The sequence below is a fragment of the Etheostoma cragini genome, chromosome 17 (assembly GCF_013103735.1).
Source record: "Etheostoma cragini isolate CJK2018 chromosome 17, CSU_Ecrag_1.0, whole genome shotgun sequence".
NCBI classification, from domain to species: domain Eukaryota; kingdom Metazoa; phylum Chordata; class Actinopteri; order Perciformes; family Percidae; genus Etheostoma; species Etheostoma cragini.
In genome coordinates this window covers 23,597,661-23,623,579 of record NC_048423.1, presented here as the reverse complement: position 1 = coordinate 23,623,579, position 25,919 = coordinate 23,597,661, and the positions used below count along the sequence as shown (strand labels likewise).

Below are 25,919 nucleotides of genomic sequence, written 5' to 3'. Positions count from 1 at the left end.
GAAACAAAGAGTGAAAAATTTAAAGGGGTCTGAATACTTTCCGTACCCACTGTATATACACACACACACACACACACATACATACACACACATATATACGTATGGGATCAGGGGACATCATTGTTAAACCACCACCACTGCCGATGAAAATGTACAGTATCTTTTCATGGACGAGGTAATGTATAAAGTATTTATTTATGTTACGTTTAGTAATGTTTATGTTGTTTCATGTCATTCTAATAAAATAGCCGCAGTATTTCCCACATAATTACTACGATTTTATTTCTGGTGGTAGCTGACCGGTTAGTGATCAAGCAAGACACATCAGTCATCATCTCATCACATTGTCTTTTATATAGACCTTAGTGGTCCCCTAATGCTGTATCTGAAGTCTCTTTTATATAGACCTTAGTGGTCCCCTAATGCTGTATCTGAAGTCTCTTTTACATAGACCTTAGTGGTCCCCTAATGCTGTATCTGAAGTCTCTTTTATATAGACCTTAGTGGTCCCTAATACTGTATCTGAAGTCTCTTTTATATAGACCTTAGTGGTCCCTAATACTGTATCTGAAGTCTCTTTTATATAGACCTTAGTGGTCCATAATACTGTAACTGAAGTCTCTTTTATATAGACATTAGTGGTCCCCTAATACTGTAACTGAAGTCTCTTTTATATAGACCTTAGTGGTCCCTAATACCGTATCTGAAGTCTCTTTTATATAGACCTTAGTGGTCCCTAATACCGTATCTGAAGTCTCTTTTATATAGACATTAGTGGTCCCTAATACTGTAACTGAAGTCCCTTTCTCAAAATTCAGTCTTGGTGCAGAATTACAGCTACTAGAGCCAGTCCCACATTGAGCTTTTTTGTTTGAAAGCTATGATGTATCTCTCTCATGGCTAAGCCAAATTCTCTGGGCGAGCAAAGCCGAGAAAGGGGAGGTAACCTTGCCCCCTATGACCTCATAAGGAGCAAGATTGCAGAACGGCCCATCTGAGCTTTCATTTTCTCAAAGAGCAGGATACCTAGGACCCCTATTGCCACTGGAGGACCATAGGCAGGCTGGGGGAAGGTATATTAATGTAAAAAAAATCATATAGTGAAATGTTTATGCCATGGGACCTTTAAGCATTTATTAAGAAATTTCTAAAAAAGAAATTTACTTTTATTTTTTTCTCCCTGACCACACAGATGTATTTTGCAATCCCAATCGGGGGTCACAAACCCCATGTTGGTGCAATGTGTGGACTGAAGTGTCTTGTATGATTTCATAGAAATAGGAGGAGAAATACATCGTTCTTTTTTTGACATTGAATTGCAGCGGCATAGTTCTTCAAAAAGCAAGCACAAAGTTACATGTGTGCGAGTATCCAAATATGCAACTACATGGCTTACCAAGCTGCCAAAGATGAACATCAATCTCATGTGCTAAATTAGCTCAAATCCTAATTATGGTGACACACTTCTTGTGTAGTAAGACGGATTGAACCTAAAATTTAGGTTTGAGTGTCTTCAAGTATATCTTAAAAAAACACTAACGTGCCATACATGATCATAGGCCAGTGCAATTATGGTGAATTGGAATGATTAAAACCAATACCTCTTACATCTGGCATCTGAGTAACCATTCCTATCCTTTAAAAGAGGACTCCACTGATTTACCATTACAATAGGCCGGCACGATTCTGGGAAAAATATGAATCAGGATTTTTTTTTAGCTTACAATTGATATCACGATTCTCTAATACAGTTTTTTTGACCATGATAAAACAAAACAAACTTGCACCAAACTGATTTTTTTTGGCACCTATAGCACATTGCATATCACCACAAGCCTGAAAACATAGAGGCTTCAATGAAGAGAAGGGCGAGCAGTGCAACACTTGCGAGCGCTTTACATCCTATTCTATACAGTCTATGTCAAAAACTCACAGAAGGAAGTAGTAGCGTTTGGCTCATTTTTTAATTTTTTATATTTTTAAAGGTGCCCTGGCTGCACATATTTTATAACTTTGTGGTAATGTCTGAAGTCCTACCATGGACTCTGTTACTTAGTTATCTTGTTTCAAGTCATTCTAGCGTGGTATAGAAAACCTGCAGGAAGACTCAGCTCCATTTGGGCCAGTTCTCATTAATATACAACGAGTTAAGCTGCTGACTCTGATTGGCTAACAGCTAGCCAATGAGAGTCTGGCTATCAGCCTCCTTTACCCAGCTCATGAATAGTAATGAGCTCAGGGAACATGACGTCAGACTGACCAGCTGTTGTAATTGGTCAGATTTCTCCTCTCATTCCTTGTCGGTGACTAGAGCTGACAGAGGAGGTAGCAGTTCATCTTCACATTCACCACATAACACACACACATATGAACATGAAAAAATGCAAGTAAAAGCGGTTTTGTGTAGCAGGGCACCCTTAAATAAAAATAAAAGTTATTTGAAAATGAAATGGTTAACAGGTTCAATCGAGATTGCAAATCAGTTTTGCATTGCCAGTTGTATCTCTACAGCACTATATCAGCGGTGGAATATTCTGGGATAAAGGGGTGTGTGTGTGTGTGTGTTTGGGGGGGGGGGGCGGGGGGGGGGTAATCTTGAGCCACTAGCCTCATATTTAAACTTGGTCTTAAGCCTCAATCAACAACGCTGACTCAAGTGACATCAATTGAGTGAAATATTCAATAAATGTGGCTAACTGTACAACATGAGATTTCTGATTTAAAGGGTTCTTCATACAAAAGATACAAACAAGAAAAGGATTTACCAGGAAAATGAGCCAGCCAGAGGGCAGAGAAATATTTTACCATCAGCATCTGCTCCCACACTTACGGAGACACATGACATTCCAGCAAATTCACTCATACTTATAAACATTTATGTGTTTTTTTTCCCCTCTCTACTTGTGTCCGTCTCCCTTTTCCCTACCTTCCTCTCTGCAGCTTTTTTTTTTTTTCTTACTGGCACGGCTGAAAAGCAGAGAAACAGAAGACTGGCGGAGGTAGAGATGAAGCAATGGACGGTGGGGGCTTTTTTATGACTGCATGGATCAAAGAGCTGGAGCCGAGAAATGAAACACACACTCACTCTCACACTCACACTCAGAGCCGACAGGAATTGGCTGGTAAATCTAAGTTCCTACTTAACGCAGGGTGCCTGTAAAAAAGGAAAAAAAAGAGGCGCAATATTGAAAAAGCCGATTGTTCACCTTCTTTACCCTTGGTGCCAGGCACTCTTAAGAGCCTGCTGCTTTCATATAAACTTGCCCAATGTGTGGCTTTTAACTCAACATCTGATTTGTTTGAAAAGTGCAATTACACGAGAGGAAAAGAGTGAAGGATTGGAAATGAGGAGTAGAAGGAAGGAAAAATAGAAAAACAGACCAATGGAGGACTAAAACACCACTAGAGAGAGGGTGAGACATGAAGCCAAAGACAGACTAGAGAGGCATTAGAGGTGTGTGAGCTAGAGGGTGCTTATTTAGTTATGTAAGGAGCAGGCCGAGTCCTCAATCCGCAGGCCTGTTTTTTTTTTAAATCCTCGGTATTTCCACTGTCAAGACCAACATGTGTTCAGCACATGGCCGACCAAAAACACAAGTGCCTCCCCATCCTCTCTCTTTTTTCCCCCCTCCGAGTACAGCATTCCGACACAAACTGGGTCATAGGCACAGTCCCACCATCTGTCAGAGATCGCTCGCCTTCGGTTTCACATTCCTCCACTGCGGAGACCCCCGCCGGTCTGCGCATATGTATGCACGCACACACGCAAACACACACACACACACACGCGCGCGCAGGCGCACACACACACGGGGGAGGATGAAGCTGACTTCTGTCAACAATCAGTCTAAATGGAGAGCGCAGTGGACAGCCTCGCCAGCAAACGTCGCGGGGGTTGTCTGTTCAGTCTTAGAAGCGCTCAATGTCCAAATCACAGCAAATGGAGGGGACCCAGTTGGTGTTTACGGAGCTGATGAACTCTCCGGCAACTGGCTGACATCAGCATCTAAATCCCAATTGAGACTGGAACAAGGGCGAGAACAAGCACTTGAAACCCCCGCTCACTATGAGACTAAAATATTGTAAAACTTCCAAATTGAATCAAGTAAATGAAGGTATTGATTTGGTAGTATAATCACAAAATGTATCAATTCCTATCTAATGAATTATTCCACAAACTTAATTTCCCTTTTTTATCTTCAATTCAATATTCTTGATATTTTAAAAATGAACTCTGTCTCTTCTGTACATATTAGAAGTCTCTCACTGATGTCATAAAGTACACCATAGACGAAGCTGAGAGGGTTTTCAGACCGAAGGAGAGTATGAGCCATGTTTTGGCAAAGGTTTTTGGAACTTACTGAGCGTATGAATGGAAAGCAGATTAGTAGATGATGATGTAGGGGTGGTTTCAGAAGTTTGGTAGTTTTTGGCAAATGTTTGTCAAATAATGTGTAAGGGCTTTTTTCTTTTTGCCAAAGCAAGATATATATACGTCTAAGTAGTTAACGTTATGGTGGTGTTGCAGTACCTGTCATTTCTTAGTTTGCTCGAGTCTGGTGCGTTTGTCTGTTGGTTTTGTTTTGTATGGGCTTATGTAAAACCTGTCACAATCAATTTTTTTTCTGCTAGGGTCTGCCGCCAGGTGCACTCTGGTGTAGGGCTGCAACTAACATTTATTTTCATTGTCAATTCATTTGTCGATTTTCTTTTTTGTTGAACAATTAATTCGTTGTTTGGTCTATGAAAATGATGGAAAATGTTAACCAATGTTTCCCAAAGCCCAATATCTTCAGTTTACTGTCATATAAGAGTGAAGAAACTAGAAAATATTCACATTTAAATAGGTGGGAGTAGGGAATTTGTACTTTATGAAAAACTTCTCAAACCAATGGATCGATTATCAAATAGTTGACAATTTAATAGTTGACAACTAATCGATTACCTTTGCAGCTCTACTCTAAACAGTCCAATCCCAGGACTTTAAGATAGTAGATGAGTGATTTTTGCATAAATATTACAATGTCATCCAATGGGTGATCTTTAACCAAGTACATGTACAGTAGGATACATATAATATAGTTATGCAAGATCATCTGGCAACCATGTGACACAAATGCACGTCACCATGGAGTGGGTGCAGGGATACTTCCAGGTATATTAAATACTGAAGAAGAGTTCTATTAGTATCCCGCTCCATTAATATTAAAACCAGAGTCAAAGCAACCCCCTCAGCAATAGGGTGCCGTTGCCTGAACGGTGCCTGAACAGAAATATATATATATATATATATGTATTTATAATGTATATAATATAAAAAACGTTTCAGTACTGAGCGCTACTCAGTAACTACTCACCATCCAGAAGACTGATCTTCCCCCCACACAGGCACACCAGCACATCCAGAAAGGCTCCTCTGGTCACCACGCACCGATTTTGTCTGAAAAGAGAGAAACAAACAAGTGTGTTTCTTTGAGTTAATTCATTTAACAAGTACCTTGGCTGATTAGTTGTACCGTGATCTAGCAAAGGACACTGAAGAAAGAACCTTGTAATAATCAAAGCTCCCTTTTATGAAGGAAGCTCCTTAAATGCTCCTAAACCTTTCATAAAAACTTAAAGATCCAAGATTGCAGTCTCCAGTCATTGATTTTTTCCATTAAGATTACAGACAAATATTTTCCTCAGAAACAGCCTCATGTCTTCCCGCAAATAGCTTTATTAGGTCATTGTACATTGGCAACTTAATGGATCTATTGGTTTTTAAGGATCTTTATGCTGGGGGGTGATCCCAAGGTCTGATGTCAGTTCCCCATCCTGATCAGACTTCTCGTTGGTGTTTTAAAGCTTCCTGTCTGATGGTTAAGCCAGTGCATTTATGAGCATGACAGTTCATTGTTGAAGTAAGATAACATTGTTTTAACTCATGCCACATTAATTAGCTTTTTCCAGAGCTTCATAAAAGTGTGTTTGTGTAGTGGGTCTTATGTTTGTATCTCTTGTAACAGAAGATTTTTTTGTGCGTAATTTAGTGAGCTCCCCTCAAATCAATTCCTCAACCTAGATGTAAGTTCAGGATCCAATTTAAAGTTTTTGTTCTGAATTTTAAAGCGTTGAGAGCGCAGGCATCTGTTTCTATCTTTGATTATTTAAATTGAGACTGGTAGGTTTGGTAATGGTGATTTCTCCCTTATAAATACAAAAACATATTCAAATGATGGCTGAGTGAGTCCAGCCTATGGGATTTTGTGTAGGTCATAATAGGTTTTTTCTCAATGTTAAAGTCAAGATCTCGCAAATGAAACTTGAGATCTCACAAAACAAAGTCAAGGTCTTGCAAAGGTGATTGTTACGGTATATGTTTTATTATTTTTTCCTGTTTTTTTCTCCATGTCAAAGTCAAGATCTCGCAAAAGTGTTTGCCCCCAGTACTTTTTTTTTGTAATTTTGTTGTGTTGTTTTACCCCCCCCCCCTTCCATGACACCTCAGGTGCTCTATAGAAAAGTTAAAAATATGACATAAAAATGTTGATCAACTAATGAAATAGAGGTTTCAGCATGATCGCTGTTAGTGAGTGCATGTGGCCATGATTGGACTCAATCATGGATTAGACTACCCAAACAAGAAGTTACTGTCATTACTGGGTCAACAGCTCGCAGGAGAAGAAGCTGAATAGGACAGAGATGGGTTTTTGTTTGTTTTCATTTGTGGTTAATCCTTGAAAGAATTTGGGACCATCACATGAGAAGCCCCCAGCTGTACGAACCTCAGATTTGATTTACTTACAGTTTACAGTACACGCATGTTAACATAACCTTTGTTATAACCCTTCCTCCCTATTCATAAATATACAATAATTTACTACTACTATAAAGCCCACGACTCTTTGGTTTCACTATAGTAAAGATTCAGAATTATTACCATTAAATTATTTGTGAAATGTTGAAATAATATGTGAATATCTCAAATATATGTACATCTGCCAATAACTGCCTATGGCGTGTGTGTACGTGGTGTGTGGGCAGCGCCCAGTGTGTGTTCAGTTCAGTGTGCGTTCAATCGAGGGTATGACCACAGTGCTGTGAAAGCCCAGTGTGTAAAAACAAGGGAGACAGTGTGTGAGCTTGACGTCACATTTTCATCACCCAGATATTGATAAGACACACGCTCAGGCACAAATTCTCTACACACTTTACACGCACACAACACATGTAATGGAGCATGGGAAAAGGGCTGAGGGAGTGTGTGTGTGCGTGCGTGTGTGTCTGAAGTAAGAACATACTTGGTCAGGGATGAGTCCTGTGAAGTGGGTTGAGTGTGCTCATGTGTGTATGAATGTGAGGTAACATTGTCACATGTAAGAAGCTACATCAGTGGATCTTGATCCAAACAATACAGTGGGGATGTTCTAAGAGGTTGGTACTGGGCCTTAAGTGCCACCACAAAGCCAAAGGCAACTGTAGGGAGTTACACGAGTGTCTTCAGTCATCGTTATATCGTTTACAGCCTCTTGGAGCCAGGAAAAGTCCAATATGACATAACATAGAGATGGTGTGAGGCCAAAACCCAACACTGACTCAGACCAGACGAACAATGCATTCCGTCCTTTTTGGATGGTGGCCGTTTCAAATTAGTGGTGTTCTGGAAGAGAGAGGTGGTTTCTTTTTCCAAAAACAGAGATCTTCAGACCTGTGTTGTCCTTAGATCTGGGCGCCGGGCTCTGTGATGCTGCATAATCAAACGGACAGACGGTGGGCGCGCTCTGGTGAGCAAGAATTCACCTCGTCATCTTAATAAAGGCTCATCGGTGTAACCAAGCGCAGCTAGCAGGGCTAGTGTTGCTAACCCGGTGACCCTGTGTTATCTGCCGTCGGCCGCGGTACAGAGGAAACTGGAGACCCAGGTCTGACCTCAGTCGGGCAGGAGGGGGCCGACACTAATCTGTGCCCCATCTTGAGGCCTCGATCTTGGGCAAGAGGGACAGAGGTAGAAGGTGGAGAGGGAGAGAGGGGGGGGGTCTGCGGATGGGACAGCAGGCGGTCGCTTTGAAATGGAAGCCTGGGCAGGACATGAGGCGGACACAGCCAGGGTGGGGATGAACGGGGAGACAAGGAGCTATTCTTCTGCTGAGCGAGTTGGAAGGGCGGGAGGGATGCTTATCTGTGCGTGTCTGTGTGTGTGTGTGTGTGTGTGTGTGTGTGTGTGAGTGAGTGAGTCTAGGATTACCGAGAGGCGAGCCACATGCGCTGACAGAGGCCTTCGGTGATGCCATTTCCTGCTGGCAGGGGTCTGTGTGAGTCAGTCTGGTAGGAGCGCAGCAAAAACAGCACCTGCATACACACAAATGCACACGCTCTTGAATGGATATGTACATGTGAGAACGATCCTCTATTACTATTTATACATAATCCAGTCGCAGTGACTGAAATGTTGCTGTGGTCACACACGAAAAAGTGAGGTATGGTCACAAACAAGAGAAAATCGAACCCAAAAGGCTTAAAGCAGCCTGAGTGAGTCCTATATACGAGTCTCTCCATAGTCGAAACAGTACATTCCTGTTTGAAAACATAATGTTGAGTCAAACAGCCAGAGACGTCTACACAGTAATCTTACCAACTGCGAGCCATTATGAATTACCATTTAACCAGTCAATAAACATGCAAACCCCAAGCCCCCCCATGCTAGACAACCATCCTTCCAGTCACTTGATTTCTGGCCCCTGTGGTGGAAATAATAGGATTCGTAAACACTAGCAGGAATTGTACAGTGTGTTATAGTGTTTTGAATTCTCAAGAAGGATGTTTCCCATTGAGGATCAAATCATTCTTTTCACTGTGGCTGATGTGACAGTGTGTGACTGAGCCAGTTTGTAGCAGGTGGACTGGTGGATGGGAATGTTCAGAGGCCAGGCTGGCTGACTGGCCGGCTGGCTGGCTGGGGTGTGTATTCTGGGCCTTGGTAAGTATACTCTTTAAGCCGGGGCCACGGCCACAGACCAGTAGGAAGCCATTCATTACGCAGTGCAGGGAAGGAAACGTGGGTAAAAACCAGGCCGACCACGTAGCACCAAGCCTGGCCACCGAGCCCTGGCCTGCCCCTGCTCTTCTCTTGCCTTCTCCACGTCCAGGCAACACCCACTGGCTCATACAAACAGCATCCACACCCCTGGGTGCTTCTTCCTCTCGCTGTCACTCTCTAAGGGCTTTTCCACCTACAAGGAGCCAGACCAAATGTAAAACCTTTCCAAGTGATTTCACTGTCCAAAAAAAGTGGTTTGAAAAGCTCAATCACACTTGAACTGGTCTCTGCAAATATTTGCTGATTTCCTTATTGACTACATTAAATCTTATGTGACCAAACCAAGAGTATTTCTCAGATTTCAATGTTTGGCAGATTTCCAGGTCGCGGCTCAGCTTTGTGGAATTGCTCACGTTTACCCAACTGTAACAATGATCTCTTGATGCATCTTGTGTTTGACAAGGGAGCAGTAAATGATTCAGGCAGGATCAACCTGTTTGTTTAATACAGCGCTACCACACTAGAATAATCTTGATTAACTGCGTTCAGTGTTGTTGGGCTGGTGACAAGTCAGGCAAGACGTGAAGGTTTTGGCATCTTCAACTTGCTGGTATAAATTCAAAAAGATGACATGTTATGTCTTATGTTTATCAAAGGTGGCCTTCAACGGTGCACTAATATTAGGCTGTACATTTTGACATCTGACGTGGCGTTAAAGTCATTTAACGTTTTTGAAGTGACATGGAAGTTTGTGGCTCTACTGAACTTTATTTTAGCTTACAGGCTGATGAAACTAACCAAGGAATGCTCTCTGTGGTTGTTAGAATGCTTTATGTTCGTTGCTTTTACATGCAGTTATAAAATCGGTCGACTGATTCAGAAGCAGTCGCAGATTAAAAGGTTGCAGCATCGGGGCCAGGACTGGTTCCGCTGTCATTCCTTTTCCATCTACTTTACAGCTACACCTCATCCACCGGGTTGGGAAGTCCCTGCATGGTAGGCTCAACCGGCTCAATCCAGCACGGCATGGAGAGAATCGGAATATTTATAGAAAATGCTGCCTCCCTGTTCCTCCTCCCAAAGTAAGAACAGAACTACACCCCATGTGGGAGGAGATGCTGGGTCTGGATCAAGCTCAAGCGAACACGGGACCATGAGACAGCAGCACAGAGACCTGGTGCAGGCTGAGCTTCCATTCAATTGGTAACAAATTATAATAAGGGTAATTAAATGACCGGGAATTCATGCATGACTCCATGCGTGAAAAAGCATTAATTTGTTAATGAATGCATCAATTATGGTATTTCAATCATCATGATTTTTGATTTATTAATGATGTTCATGTCTTCTTCATTTGTTAGTCTGTTAAAAAAAACAGAATTTTAGTGTTGTAATCAACATTATGTCTATAATAAAGTGCTAATCTGGTCCATCTTTAAAATTGATTACTAAAACATGATGAATCAACTGTGTGACCCCTCGAATAAAGCCAACCCTTCGGTCTATTTAGACATCAAATAACATTACACATTCAAATCATAAACTTGGACTTCATCAAGAAAGTTCAGGAGTACAGACTCTTCATTAATATCCTACTTGGGTGAGCAATGTTCTTAGGCATTACTGTTCAAAGGCCTTATGTTGTTGTGAACGAAGCAACTATAAAAAGCTGCAGTATGCTGTAATTTGTATAAATGTAGTGACCTCAATACGCACGATATACAAAGGCTCAGTCCTTGTCTCAGAGGCCGCGGGTTCACCTCCGACCTGCGGCCCTTTGCTGCATGTCATCCCCCTCTTCCTCCCACTGTCCTGACTTCATCTGCCTTTTCAATAAAGGAAATAAAAGTTTCAAAAAAACTAATAAAAAATGAATAAATCAGAAATCATGATTGTAAAACCTTAATTGATGAGTTAACGTATTTTTCCTGCAAAATGTCATGTACGAGATACTATTAATCCCTGTACATAACTGAAAGTTTATCAAGTACAACATGAATGAATTCATAATATTGCATAAAGTGTTTCCATTTCATTCCAAATTGGGGACCCAATGTACTAGTGGTCAGCCATGTGGTACCTTAAGCATCACGTTCAATGACATGTATTTTTTTAATTTTCAAATAGACATGAAAAAGAAAGCTATACTAAATACTATTTAGCTGTAAACCTTTGTGACCAGCTTAAAAATGGACACATTAAGACATTTAAAACACGGTAATGTAAGTGTTAAAGACCAACTTAGTACTTACTGTTTGAAATAAATAAGGTAGGTTCTTTTGTATTTAAAATCTTGAGCAAAATGCCATATTATGTACATTTTATGGGGACTCAGTGTCTAATGTTTGCCATTAAATAAATAAATAAATTGCCAATTTGCCATTTATTTAACTTTGAAGCAGCATAAGTTGCTCATATCTGGCTCCTCTATATGCTCCACTGTGTTCACTAGTTAACTGCTAACTTTGCTATCTGCTGGGCAGGTTTTAAAGTTAAAGTGATAGTAAAGTTTAGACAGCTGCCTTTCCTATTAGATTGCTAGCTAATTTGATCCATTATTAAAATAAAGATATTGATTAGTGAAGCTCTAATTCCCTCATATCCTTTCTACTTTACGACCATAGCTCGGGGTTGCAACTTCAAGGAGAAAAAAAGACTTGCTGTGGCGGCTCTAAATATGAAAAATATCAAAACCTATTTGTACGCCTTGTTTTCTAGTGGCGTTCAACTCCTTGTGTGTGTGCGTTTCTTTCCCTGTGTGAGTGTGTGTCGCAACAAGCCTTGCTCCTCTTTTGGGCCCGGTAAAAATAGTGGTGGTGGATATGAGGTCCCTTCAGACTCTGTTATCAGCCTGCCCTGCCGTCCCTCCCACTGCCGCAACCACAGACTGACCACACGCTGCACTGAGTAACTTTACACACACACACACACACACACACACACACACACACACACACTTACAGACACACACAGCAAGTGCAAATAATTGCACACCAATTCATGGCTCAGTCCGGTAAAACACATGTACAAAGAAACATAAATCGGCTTTCACATAAAACCAGATAGAGGTTAGACAAAGTGTGGACGCACCCAATTAGGCAAAAAGAGATCCCAATAAAGACGGGCTAAATATAAAAAGAAATAAACACAATCTCTCACTCTATATAGCCGTATTCTTACACAAACGAAGCTTACATATGCCCTCCAGACACCAAGTCACACTCCCTCACATATGCATACACACATGGGAGTGACAACCGAGTAATTTAGTGGCGTGTGTACGTCTGTGTGTGCATGCAAGAACTCTGCTACTACATCTTTGTGTAAAAGTAACAGCATTGTATCTAAACTGGCCCCGAGGGAGCCGTTCGTTATTTCCATTATGTCCTGTGACGCCTATATGTTTGTGTACAGGCAGCTCGAGCTGTGTATATGTAAGTGTGTGTGGACGAGGGAGAATCAGTGGCCCGTTGCCATCACTCGTGCTCGTGTCTCCTAAAGCAGTAAAACTTGAGCAACTCCAACAACACAGCTAACCCCAGAGGTCGGTTCACTTTTGGTTTCTTCCCAATGAAAGAGCCTTTGTACTCTTTCGTTTCTTACGTTCAACAACAAATAGGTCTTCGTAGTTCTCTTTATAGTGTTGACCACGTAGACTCAATTACACGGTCTGAATTAAGCCATCTACTCTGAGAAAAAGTGTTACCACTAGCGCCCGAGTGATAAAGGATTTTTAAAGCCAATACCAATACAAATTTTGAAATTTATTATTTTTTAATACAAAAATGTGATGTACCGATATATCGGCCGATGCGCATTTTCTAAGAAAAAAATCCAGAATCGTGTAACAAAACATAAATAGATTTTACTACCATTAGTTATTTGTAGTTATTTATGAGTTCTCACTATAACAATGTTATAATTTGATTTATTGTCACAACAGAACAGAGGAACATCAAAATATATGAAAGTTCTGATAAATATAATGAATAAAATTACAAACTTAAAATATGAAACCCTTGAACAAAGTCATTTGAACAAAGCCACATAATAAAAAAAATAATTAAGATTGTTGCCAACAGGGACGTTGTAGAGCGTCCTCTGGTGGACAGACTATGCAACGCCATCACTCATAACCTGGTATTTAATTTTTTTTTTAATCGGCCATCATAAATGCCGATATCGATGGTTTGGGAAATGCCTTATATCGGATGATAATATCGGTCCGCCGATATATAGGTCTGGCTCTAGTTACCACAATGAAAAATGGCTTGTATGTTTAAACAACAAAATAAAATTATGCTAAATTATTTTACTTCCAGGGTCACTCTAAAATTTATTTTTTAAACAGGTCTAGTTCATAATAATATATCATTTTTTAAAGATTTAAAGTGTAGGATGTGAACAATATATACCTTTCCTAATATGTAATTAAATAATCATCTTTTTTTCTTCCTATTCTTGACATTAAGAGCTAAGGAAAAAAGTCTTTATGTGACTACAACAGTCTGCAGGCCAGCTGATGCTGCAGATGATCTGTTCCTTAAAATCTACAAAAAATACATTCTTGACCTCAGAAATAGTAATACAACACAACAATTCTACTCTCTAGCTGTTGTGTAAGCTAGTCAGAAGACGTTGAGTTAAGATTATTATTACATTTGTTAAAGTCAGGCTCTTAAATTGGGGGTCTTTGACTCCCTAAAGGACTTTGTAGAGAAATTGCAGGTCAGTGAAATTTGGTGGCGCAAGAACTTTTACTCAATATAATACAGAAAGCGGCCACAGTAATGTTCAAATGCAACTAAGTGTAGGCAGTGAGAAAGACTTGTATACATAGAGTGTCCAACCCTAAAGTTGTGTTACTGTAAATCCATGTCCGTAAACACAGCCGAGTGTCCGACACCAGTTTCAAACACCTGGGACTCCCTCTGGATTAAACACTTCTCATGTCATGAAAAGCAAGCTAGCTGTGTTTTTAGGCCCACACATTCTTTCACTGGTTCAACCCTGAGGGTTTTCTCAGAAAGCCAAGGCAGACCACTGGCCAAAGGCAGCCGTCGTTAGAGCAGACCAGAAGAAAATTATTGGAAGAGAGCAGGGAACAAGGCATTTGGGGAAAACAACACGGACATCACTGCTGCCAGAGGAAAGGAGACTGCGATGCTCTTAAATCTCAAGCCTCCTTCTCCTCAGTCTCAGTCTCCTTAAGCCTCTGTTTTGGAAATACACAAAGGATTAAATCTGTTGAGTTGGCCCTTCTCAAACCACCACAGGCCGCAGCGTTAATACTTCTGGCCTTTACCAGGCGTTGTGGGCCAGGGCTGTTGCTGGCGTGTGTCAAGAGCAACGTGCGTTGTCGGGTTGGGTAAGTGCCGGCCTGTCCGATGGGCTTGTTAAGCTTGATTCTGGTTTTGTCAACAGAGGTTTGGGGCACGCCGGAGCGATTGAAGTGATTCCAGTGTGCTTTAAGATGCTTTATCAAAGACAAGGGCCTTGCTCAGGCAATCTAGAGTTGTTATTATTAACCTCAGTTTCATGGAGGATATACAGTAATAAGTGTCTTCTTGCCAAATGTTGTCATAAGACTTTTCACTCTAGTAAAACACTGCAAGGTCTGTAAAGGTCTGGCCATATCAGCATTTAAAACCGACAATAAATTGAGAAATGTTTTCATTCCAAATGATTCTCTTTGATCAGCACATTTGTCTGTGGGGCACAGTAAACCTACAAGGTTCCTTCACGTCAAGCCTGTTAGCCGAGTTGTACTATCCCTTCACTTTTAATGAATTGTGCTCTGGTAGAATACAAACTGCTAGCCACACAGTAGAGAACTGGGCTCTTGAGTAAACTATTTGAAATGATTGTCATGCAAGCTTGCAAACTGACAATTTCTGCAGATGTCAGTTAAATTACAGTAGGCAAGCTAGCAAGCTACGAGAACTACTGTGACTGGCTGGCTACCATGTTAGCGGTTAGCTCTCCGGCTACAGTGGTTCACCCTATTTGTCCATTTTTGGCCCACGATTCGATACATACATAATACAATTTTTTATCTACCACATGGCATTGTTTTTGTCATTGATTACACCCCACTTTGGAACAGTTATACAACAGATACCTTATGTATTGACATTGATGGATTTCAATATTGTTTGATCCAACCCCAAAGATATATTTGTACCTTAAAATAATGTTTCCAAAATTGTTTCAGTGGTTCATTAACTCGCCGGAATGAGATATACGAATAATGGTAATGGTAACAGTAATAGACTGCTTCCAACCTATAGGGGGACCAAAGAGGAAAAGAGCATAGTGCCTACTGTAAAGGTGCTGGTTGACAAGTAGCTAATGCTAATGTAATTCTTAGTAGGTAACATAAGATTACGACATTGTTGAACACGTTCAGTTATCTTGAGTATGATTGTTTTGACCACGGTTAACAACTCTGGGCTAACCCACAAATTCATCAGTAACGTTAAATGTGTAGATAGACAACTATTCTAATGGTAATTAAGCTAGCTAGCCTGTCTGTCTGCCTCAGTCTCCAGTGAGTTAACAAAAGAAAAATCTAAATCCCATCAGTATTTGGTGTTACTGCCCTTTTGCCTTCAAACCAGCATCGATTCTTGTAGGCACACTCGCAAAAGGTCGGGCAATGATCGTAGACGCAGTGGTCAGCCAAGGAGACTTAGTGCAGCAGATGAAAAACACATCAAACTTATTTCCCTTCAAAATCGGAAGATGTCCAGCAGGGATATCAGCTCAGATCTGGCAGGAACCAGTGGGACCAGGAACACCCATCTACTGTCAGGAGAAGTCTGGCCAGAAGTTGTCTTCATGGAAGAGTTGCAGCCAAAAAGCCATCCCTCTGACATATAAACAAGGCCACGCGAGGCCACTATGCACAAAAACATAGTCGTAGGAGTGACGGCTTTTTGGCTGCAACTCCTCCATGAAGTTCACTTCACTTTGCCAATCCCTGGTTGGACCAGGCCTTTGCTAGAGCCAGCAGGCGGTAACCATCACTGCTGAGGTTTACAGACTCGTACACCATAGCATATGCCTGAATACTGCTTTGTTTGACCCGTTTTTTTTTCAAATTTGCTAGCATGAAATACCATAAATAACCGAAAATCTAAATCGTACAAAAAGCTTCATCCATACAACTTAAATTCCTATCCTCAAGGATGTAGAATAAGTGCAAGATTTAGGAGAATGGATGGAAACGTTTTTTTTCTTTTCTGGTTATCAGACTGCTTCACTGTGTGTGTGTGAGAAAGTCAGCAGAGTGGTACAGCCTGCCTCAGTAGCTGGGATGGTTCCCAGCTCCACACTTGGCCCACTAACAGTTGTTCTCCGACAATAACAGAGGAAGTCATTTCTCCTCGAGCAATAACATCTGCTACCTGTTACATGCGAACACACACAAGGAAGTATGTTAATCTACATTAGGAACCTCCCAAGGCTAAACACGATGTCCTCACCATCTCAGCATTAACTCACCACACACACAAACATTCATACATTCAGGCACACACACTCTTTTGAAGTCTAAACATCTCAGCTTCCCATCTTACACGTGAGAGCAGAATGTTTTACATACACACACAAAGGCGCGCGCACATGTACACACAGCCGCTATCTCTTCTATCAGTGTTTCTGTGTGTGTGATGCTCCCCTCCACACGTCCATTGCAGGCTTCTATCTCTGCTTTACTATGTTTAGACCACTTCACCTGCAACTATACAGCTCCTGCTATGACAGTCCTACCAACCCCCCCAACCTCCCATATCTAGACACTCCTTACATATCTGCCTCCTTCATCTCGATAATGCCCCCACCTACCTACACACATGGTTACAGATGGCCCCAACAGATATATACAACCCTAACACGACTACATTAAGTCTGAAAACCCCTTGGATCCAATGTTTTGATTGTATTTACATACCGTTAGTTGGTCCGGTAAAAACGTGGGTCTTTTCATTCATTTTTGAATGAGGGTAGTGCGTTAAGGCGTTCTAACAGATTCACTTTTGGAGAAGAGCAACCCAACGTCCCCCTGTGCTGGCAAATCGGGTAACTGGCTATCTGACATGCCAGTGCATTTGGAGGCAGTAGGAGAGTCCTGTGCAGTAAAGAGAAAGATCACTGCCACAAGAAAGTTTTAAAACACTATGGGCCCTATCATGCACCCGGTGTAGTGCAGCACAAAGCCAGACACCAGGGTCTGTGTTATTTTAAGAGCGTCCAGCACCCACGTTGTTTAAATAGCAAAAGCTTCTGCGCCCATCTGCGCGCCCATGGGAGTGCTAATCTTACAGGGAGGTGTGTCTAGGTGCATTCTAGGCGTGTTGCTTTCTTGAGGCAGCGGGAAGTGATCGCGCCATTAACAAACAACAACCTGGTCTACAGTCAATAGTGCAGCATTTTGTTAGTATTAACAGCGCATTACTAAAATGTGCCTAGGCTCACTAGGTGCACACATGCTTGTGCTCACACACACACACACACACACACAGGAAAGCGCAGATACACACAAACATGCTAAAGATTACATATAAAAAAATCACGGTAAAATCTGCCATCATAATAACAATGTGTCAAGGTCAAATGGACCCGTCTGTTAAAAGGAATGGAAGATGACAATCTGGTTTATTGCATGTTACGCCCAAAACAGACCTATGACTTAATGAAGACACTAAGTACAAGCCTTTTTTCCACCATCAAACTAGCAGGAGTGGACTTGGATGCGCCCGAAACGCACCTGCACCATGTGCTTCACGCCGTGCGCTTAGATCGTTGTTGACAAAACCCAAGCACTTAAAGGGGCACTATGCAGTTTTGGCAATGTTTTTGCTGTTTTCTCGCGGGTAACCCCATAGAGCTCCCCCTACTGCCTCTGAATAGGTATTTGGCAGCTCCGATGTTTCCTTGTGCCTGACCCCTTCCTCGGTCTGCTTTCCTAGCTTTCTGCTTCTTTTTTGCTGGCTCAACCATGAGGTTAGTGTGGAAAACTTCATTGCTACCTTGTTGGCCAGTTCCTGAATGGGGTTCTGTGTATGTGCGGTGCCGTGAAGCAATTCGTTATATCGTGAGAGCTGATATCACGCCATACTTTCTGACACTGAGGCGGCCCAAAGTCGCAAGGGTGGTTTTTCCGCTCACAGGCGCTAGGGGAAAGAGAGACAAACACCATTCAACTCGAAAGAGGTCACATAACCATTACAATGACTCCAAAGCTGTTCAGTTAAGTAAATAAGTTAATAAATAATAGATACAACAATAAGTTAGTAAATTAAGCTATAAAAACTTAAGTTAAGTCCAACGCTGACTGTTTCCTGCAACAAGCTCCAGAACAAAGAACAGTCCCTCCGTCTCTTTTCTTTTTCTCTGTGAAATGAAACTGCCTTCAAATGCGGTCGAAAATGTCGAGATCCATAAACACCTTCGCGGAAAACAATAATTGTGAAATATATGTATGTGTTTGTATGTGACACTGCCACCACCGCACCACCACAACCCTGCGGGGAATCTTTGGATCGCTTTGTTTGGTCTGAACGCACCGGTACACCGTCATGGTGAAATTCCATGCTTTTCAGAAAAAGATGAAACAGAAAGGTATAAGTTTGTGCCCCACTAGAGGTTTTCCATTATACCACAGTATCATGCTATTTCTTATATGGTGCAGCAGAAGAGGTGTTTTCATCAGGTGAAGCTGCACACAGTGTGTGAGGTAAGAGGGGCTGGCATGTTTCTGGTAGAAGGAAATGAAATGGCCAAGGAAGGGCTGCAGAATAAGCTGTGCTTTAACCCAAATAGACATGTTTGTGTCAGTGTGGGTGCGACATACTCGACATCTTACCTCTCTCTTCTGGAAGAAGTGTGAATTAGTGAAGAGAAGAGCTAGAAACAGGGCTTAAAATTGGCACATGTAAAACTGCCAAATGGGCCTCCTACCTCATGTGTGCATTTACATTTATACAAGTTGCAAACTACAACGATTATTTAAAGGATGTGCTTGAATATTTAACAGCACCACTCCTGTCCTGAGAGTGGGGATGTGTGTTGTTTTTAATTCTAATGGCGGGGGTTTGCTTGTACTACTACAGGCGTATACAATTTGCTGTGTACAAAGTGACAAGAAAACAGGTAGCTGATGATGCAGTACACACATGACAGGACTCGGAAATGGTGAGGATGAGACACAAAGAACAAAAGACAGGACAAAGAAGCTACTTCATGATAAAAGATTCACTACATAGGACTAAATTACACAGGGGCAGCACACAATGTGATCTCGCCCTTTGTATGGGAATGGGAGAGGCACAAATAAACAGGCATTAGCAGAAGAAGAAACAGACAGGAAGAAAATATGCTATAAGACATTTAAAAAAGGACAGGCAAGAAGCAGAGAAACACAGAGACAGAGGAGAAATATATAGAGATGGAGCTGAAGACAGATCTGGGGAAGCTCCACACATGGCGCCCGTGAAAGGAAAGCAAACTGAAATCCACTCTCCTCCTGAAATCTCTTCTAAGCCTTTAAGAGGCCCACCTCCCCTCCTCCTCATCCTTCTTGTCATCCTTTGCCTTCATCCCACAGCAGACCTCCCTGCACTCCAGACCACTATCAAACCATAAGTAATATACCGTAGAGTTTCCAGTCTTTGTGTTGACCCTTCAGCCCGGTTCTTACCGCTCCACACCCCCTGCTCCCAAACCGACCCCATCAGTGGTGTTCAATAAAAGGCTGGGGAAACTCCCACCCCCTTTTTCTTCTGCATGTGTTGATATTACCGGCAGACTGTTTGGTTGTGTTTGTCAGAGTGTGATGACAGAACTAAACACTGGTATTTACCCTGCGATAACCGCCTTGTCTGGACAGGCTCTGGGTGGAAACTGGGTGTGTGGGACAACAGACTCTGTGTGTGTGTGTGTGTGTGTGTGTGTGTGTGTGTGTGTGTGTGTGTGTGTGTGTGTGTGTGTGTGTGTGTGTGTGTGTGTCGAGGCTCGATGCTCCATATCTATCATCTCTGTGTGGGTGTGCAAATACACATGTTTTGATAACCGCTTTGGTAATTGCATTTTTATGTCTTGTCTTTGTTGAAGTAAAACCTCTCCCGTCCAGCTGTGAAGAGGTTCGTGTTTCAACTTGAATTAAAAGGACAATAAACTCATTAATAAACTGAGGACATTCAATCCTAAGAATGGTTGGAACTGCAAATACAGTACAAGGCTGCTTTGATTAGTTTAAGATGGGATGTGTTTATAAAAACCAAGTGATGCATTACATACAGGAGTGTGTAATAACATAATGTGACATGCGGCTCTTCATATTTTAATAGCTACACAAGTTCAAGACCGTACACCCAGTTTGTTTTCTAGGGATAAGGATCCATGACATGGTGCTCTTTGGATGCTTTTATATAGGCCTTAGTGGTCCCTTAATACTGTATCTGAAGTCTCTTTTATATAGACCTTAGTGGTCCCTTAATACTGTATCTGAAGTCTCTTTTATATAGACCTTAGTGGTCCCCTAATACTGTATCTGAAGTCTCTTTTATATAGACCTTAGTGGTCCCTTAATACTGTATCTGAAGTCTCTTTATATAGACCTTAGTGGTTGCTAATACTGTATCTGAAGTCTCTTTATATAGACCTTAGTGGTCCCTAATACTGTATCGGAAGTCTCTTTTATATAGACCTTAGTGGTCCCCTAATACTGTATCTGAAGTCTCTTTTATATAGACCTTAGTGGTCCCTTAATACTGTATCTGAAGTCTCTTTTATATAGACCTTAGTGGTTCCCTAATACTGTATCTGAAGTCTCTTTTATATAGACCTTAGTGGTTCCCTAATACTGTATCTGAAGTCCAGATTGGTCCACCTGAGCTTTCATGGACGATGTGCAGGGCTCGGTTTACACCTATTGCCATTTCTAGCTACTGGGGGCCATAGGCAGGCAGGGGAAACGCATATTAATGTTAAAAAAAACTTTTAGTGAAATTTTCATGCCATTGAAACTTTACGGGGATACTTTGCCAATATTCTCACCAACTTTGTGTCATAATAATGTTGGTAGTATGTAAAAATGAACCATGTTAAAATGCCCTCCACCTCACCAGTGCCAAGATCTCCCTTCTCACAGACCAGCAGAAAACGCTGAAAAACTGTATGACCAGTACGATCACTAAAGGACCACTACACCAGGTACACCTGCAACGTCGTACAATTCAATGCAACAGCCCTGCCATGAAGTCGGCCTTTACAAAGTGTATGCCTATACTCAGTTTTTGCTGACATTGCAATGAATACAAGAATTAAATGTTTATTGTTGACGTCATTAATAAAGAGGTATTTTTGTCCTTCTTATTTACATACATGAGGTTTGCAGAATATTAGAATGACCTCTGATCTCTACTCTCTAGTAGAATGCAGACCAGTACAACACCATTGCTAACTACGACTGACAAACAACATCCTGTTAGGATATCCCCGATGAAAATATTCTGTCTGACCTCATTGAAATAAAAAAGGTGGGACAAAAAGTTAGAAGCTACTTTACGTATGATCTGGTTCAACAACTTTACACTCGAGAAGGCCAAATGAAGCTTTGTGAACCAGTGTCTTCATTTTCTGAGCCCACTAGATGGCGCTCTTGGTTTTAAGAGAAAGGCCTAAGGCGTTGCAATTCAGTGTATTCTCAACCAATTGTTGAACAGAGAGCACCATCTAGTGGACTCAGAAAATAAACACACTGGTTCACAAAGCTTCATTTGGCCATCACTACTTCACACAACCTCACCAAATTCCCAGAGAGTTTAACTAAAACCACTCTGCAACTAATGATAATCTTTACTACGTTTCATTATCTTAATCTGTCAATGAATTTAGCAATAAATCAATTAATCTTTTAGTCTAAATACAATTTTCTTTTGAAAAATGGCCATTGCGAGTACCCGGTTGAAGGTGGTCTTCTCAAACCAAAAATATTCTATTGACCATGATACAAAACAGCAAAAAGCAACAAATCCTTACATTTGAGAAGCTATGTGTGTGTGTGTTCAACATACTTTAGAATCCTACAGTGACAATCAGGGTTTGATTCCCCCTGAGCCACTCATAACTAAATAAACCCTTGTGGTCCTTTAAAGGACTTGTGATTACAGCCCCCAAAGAAATGTTATGGCATATGTTATGTATATACGAGTATACTGGTTTACGTTGATGTGTGCGTGGGTTCAGACCTGCAGCAGAGTCCCGTGGATGTGGTTGTGTTGGATTGTGGGTCCGGGCGCTGCAGGGACCTCCTGCAGTAATGTGGTGACGGTGGATGGGACCTGGGTGACCAGCACAAAGGGGACGAGGGCCCGAGCCGCCATTTCTCTGGTCCGATACACCGCTGAGTGGCCGCACCTGCAGAGAACACACACACACGCACACGCACACGCACACACACACACACACACACACACACACACACAGCATTAGTTTCATGGAAAATTGCGTTATCATAATCTTTTAGTGTTGTGTTATGTAACGTTGCATATTTGAGATAATGGAGAAAGTTATGTAATGTTTCTAATTTTCAGACGTCATGTGTTGTTTTAACTGTTGGGTTTAATTATTTCACAGCTGTAACTGTTATGAAAAATAACTTTACTGAGTGTTTAAAATGACTGTGTGTTATTATTATTATTATTATTATTATTATTATTATTATGTTGTTCTCCAGCCAGATTATGTAATGGACAAATGACAAATTGACTAATTTTGTTTGGAAAGTTCGGCGCTATTTTTATGCGTACATTATGTAACATCTCCATCTTCCTCCCTCTTGATGTCCCTCTCTCCTATGCAAAGGCAAAAGATCAGAACCTAAACAGCTCCCAGGCCAGCAGATGGCCGACAAACTCAATTAAAAAAAAAAAAATCCAAAAATCCATCTATTAAGGAAATGATCTTTTCCATGTTGGCTTTGCCCACAGATATCGCTCTCCTTCTATTTCCTTCTCACATACAAACACACAGGGCAGTTTACAGTATCCACCGGTGATGGAGAATGTGGCCAGTTACCCTGAGTGCAGGCTAAAATTAACCTTGTTTACAAGCCGATAGTCTTTCCTTATCCAATGTCATAACACTGCCATAGCTGACGCGAGGGAAGGACATGACCAAGACGTGAATGAGATGAGATGAGAGGAGGGGAGGGGAGAGACAGATCTAAAGGGTCCGAAAATGAGCTATGCTGCATTCACGTGGCGTTGGAAAACTGACCTCTCAACCGGGGAAAAATGAATGTGAATCAAGTCGGAACAGCTCAGAAAGTCTGACTTGGCGAGTTGCTGTCATATTATGTAGTAAAATGGCAGACTAAAGTAAATGTCGGGTTCATGGAAAGAACGTTTTTTTTTAGTTTTACATATCAATGTGTTTCTCACGTATAATTTGTGATACGGTATTTGGTTGTACCTAAAGGTAGTGCTTAAATGCGTGGCAAAATTCCACAGTACTAATAATAGGTTCATTTTCACATTCACAACAGAACACAAACACATATGGACCCAACATATTTAAAAAAATGCAAGTTAAAACGGTTTTGTGTGGCAGGGCACCTTTAAGTGAGCTACAAGAACATTACTTGGGAAGAAAACTGGCCGTTGTTGATTTATTTGTTTCATTCTACTCATTCCACATCTAATTTGGCTGCCTATGAGAATCCCACATCACCAAGGAATGCAGGGGAAAACCACTTAAAGAACAGATGCTGCCACATATTGATGCCCAACATAATGCTTATGTGGCCTTTAGGCTATGTACAGCACGAAATAACATTCTGTACAGATAAGGAATATATACTGTCTGGAAGTCTCAATTTAGTGCAACAAATGTATTCAATGAGCTCTAAATACATATATACATACTGTGCAGTCACATGGGGTCACAGTCAAGCATACACTTACGTATAATACATGCATACGGGGTCAAGGAGGACAAGGTCTGGGATGGCATTACAGCTGGCTGTGGAGGCCAAACAAGCAGCTCAGCTCCAGAGAAACTCGGATCCATCACTTCAACGGTATGCAGAGATAAAAAGGAAGCTTGCTTTTTTGATTTTGGTATGAGAGAGGGTGTGTTATGTCACGTTAGTAGACTCAAACATACGGCTGCGTACAATCTGGGCGAGGAATAGAAACTGCAAAGCCCGAACTGCAAAATTATTTTTTCATTTTCTGTATGCACAGAACATTTTCTGTCGACAGATCCACTCCTGTCAAAGACGGGAAAAGACACGAGACTTCGAAACTGTATGGACTTCAACAAAGAAAGGACAGTTTGGAGCATCAAGTCAACTGTCAACAAATGCTCCTCCACCTGCTGTGAGCATGGCTCTCACACACACACACACACACACACACACACACAGAGAAACACACACACACACACACACACACACAACCCAAGACCCTATATCAAACACGGACAACAGTTTGCATTCCTGAGCTCCACAAACCCCTACATGTGAATGTATGAGCGCGCACACACACACACACACACACACACACACACAGACACACACACACACACACACACAGACACACACACACACACACGGCCTAAATCTATAAATACATTCTTTACTTTCCACCCCTCCCAGCCCCCATTTGGGCCCATATGTTAACTATCTGTGCTAATTTGTCCCATTGAAACACTTTTGCAAAAGGAAATGACAGTTTGGAAGGGTGTAATTTTAGAAACAGGGCCGTCCCCTGTGGGGGTCAGAGGCATACTGCTGACTGGCATGGAGCGAGTCATCTGGGCCTCATTTTGCAGAACTGGGAGAATAATTTCCACCACAGAGACTCTAGCATGTTCCCTAAACAAGTCCAAGCAACAAAAGTCTGTCACCGAAGACGAAGGGAAGTGGTGACATCATTAAAATAATTTTGTTTCTTTTACACTTTCTCTTTTTTTCTTGGACACGATGTAGCTGTCTAAACACAGTCATTCTTTCACTCTGTCTGACTTTTAAATGTTTTTTTTACTTATAAAACAAACACCATCTGTAGAATTTGAATGGATGTTTTGTTGAATTGTCTTTGGCGCCCACAGTGGCAGTATAAAAAAAGACTGCGGCAAGATGCATTTGTATTTCTTCACCTGACAAGTATCCCGCCCAAAATGTATGAGAGCGTACACATCCAACATAATACAAAATGAATATGTAGGGCAGTAAAGTACAGTACTTGAGTAAATGTACTTAGTAACCTTTGAGCACTGCTGTAATTCCATTAAAAAAGTACGCACATAGGGATTTTGAGTGTGTAAAAAGCTGTACACAAACAAGTTGCCGCTTTGCGGTAGTAACTTCTTTCACAGTCTCTTGAATAAAACATAAATACAACTTTAGGGCTACAATACCTTAAAATGAATAACAAAAAAGCATCTACAAAGTAATAATACCGCACCAAATGTGACCTACTGTTAGTAGTTCTAAATGTTGGTGGGCCCATATTGCCAGACAAGGTACTTTATCAGTTTACATTTGGAAATTTGATCGTGGAACAAAAAGTTTTACTGTCCACAGTTCATGCCAAACCAACAAGATGACAATAACATGAGCACTGAGGGGAAATATACAGCATCTATGTTGGGAAGGAAATGGCCCTTTTATGAAGTCTGACTTGGTTTATTTACTGTGCCCTTTCAAAAGAAATGAGATACGCGTCGGTGAGGACGAGAAAGTAAGGGAGTGAGGCAGGGAGGGCGAGGAGAGATTCCCGTGCTGGATATCACAAGAGATAAATCACCAGCTCAAGACTCTGAGGCTTTAGCATGAAGACAGAAAGAGAATGAAGAAGAGGGAAAAAAGAAGCTGAAAGAGAGACATTGG

General features: G+C 41.4%; 1 protein-coding gene across 3 annotated transcripts in view; it reads right to left on the bottom strand.

Annotated features, from left to right (window-relative positions):
• The window catches only part of thada (THADA armadillo repeat containing), a 95,644-nt gene that overhangs the window by 24,736 nt on the left and 44,989 nt on the right, over positions 1–25,919 (bottom strand). For all 3 annotated transcript variants that reach the window (XM_034897339.1, XM_034897340.1, XM_034897342.1), the window contains exons 29-31: positions 22,273–22,441; positions 8,228–8,331; positions 5,358–5,440 (exon numbers count right to left, since the gene is read on the bottom strand). In XM_034897339.1, the coding sequence (XP_034753230.1) occupies positions 5,358–5,440; positions 8,228–8,331; positions 22,273–22,441 (356 nt within the window). The remainder of the gene's footprint in view (positions 1–5,357; positions 5,441–8,227; positions 8,332–22,272; positions 22,442–25,919) is intronic.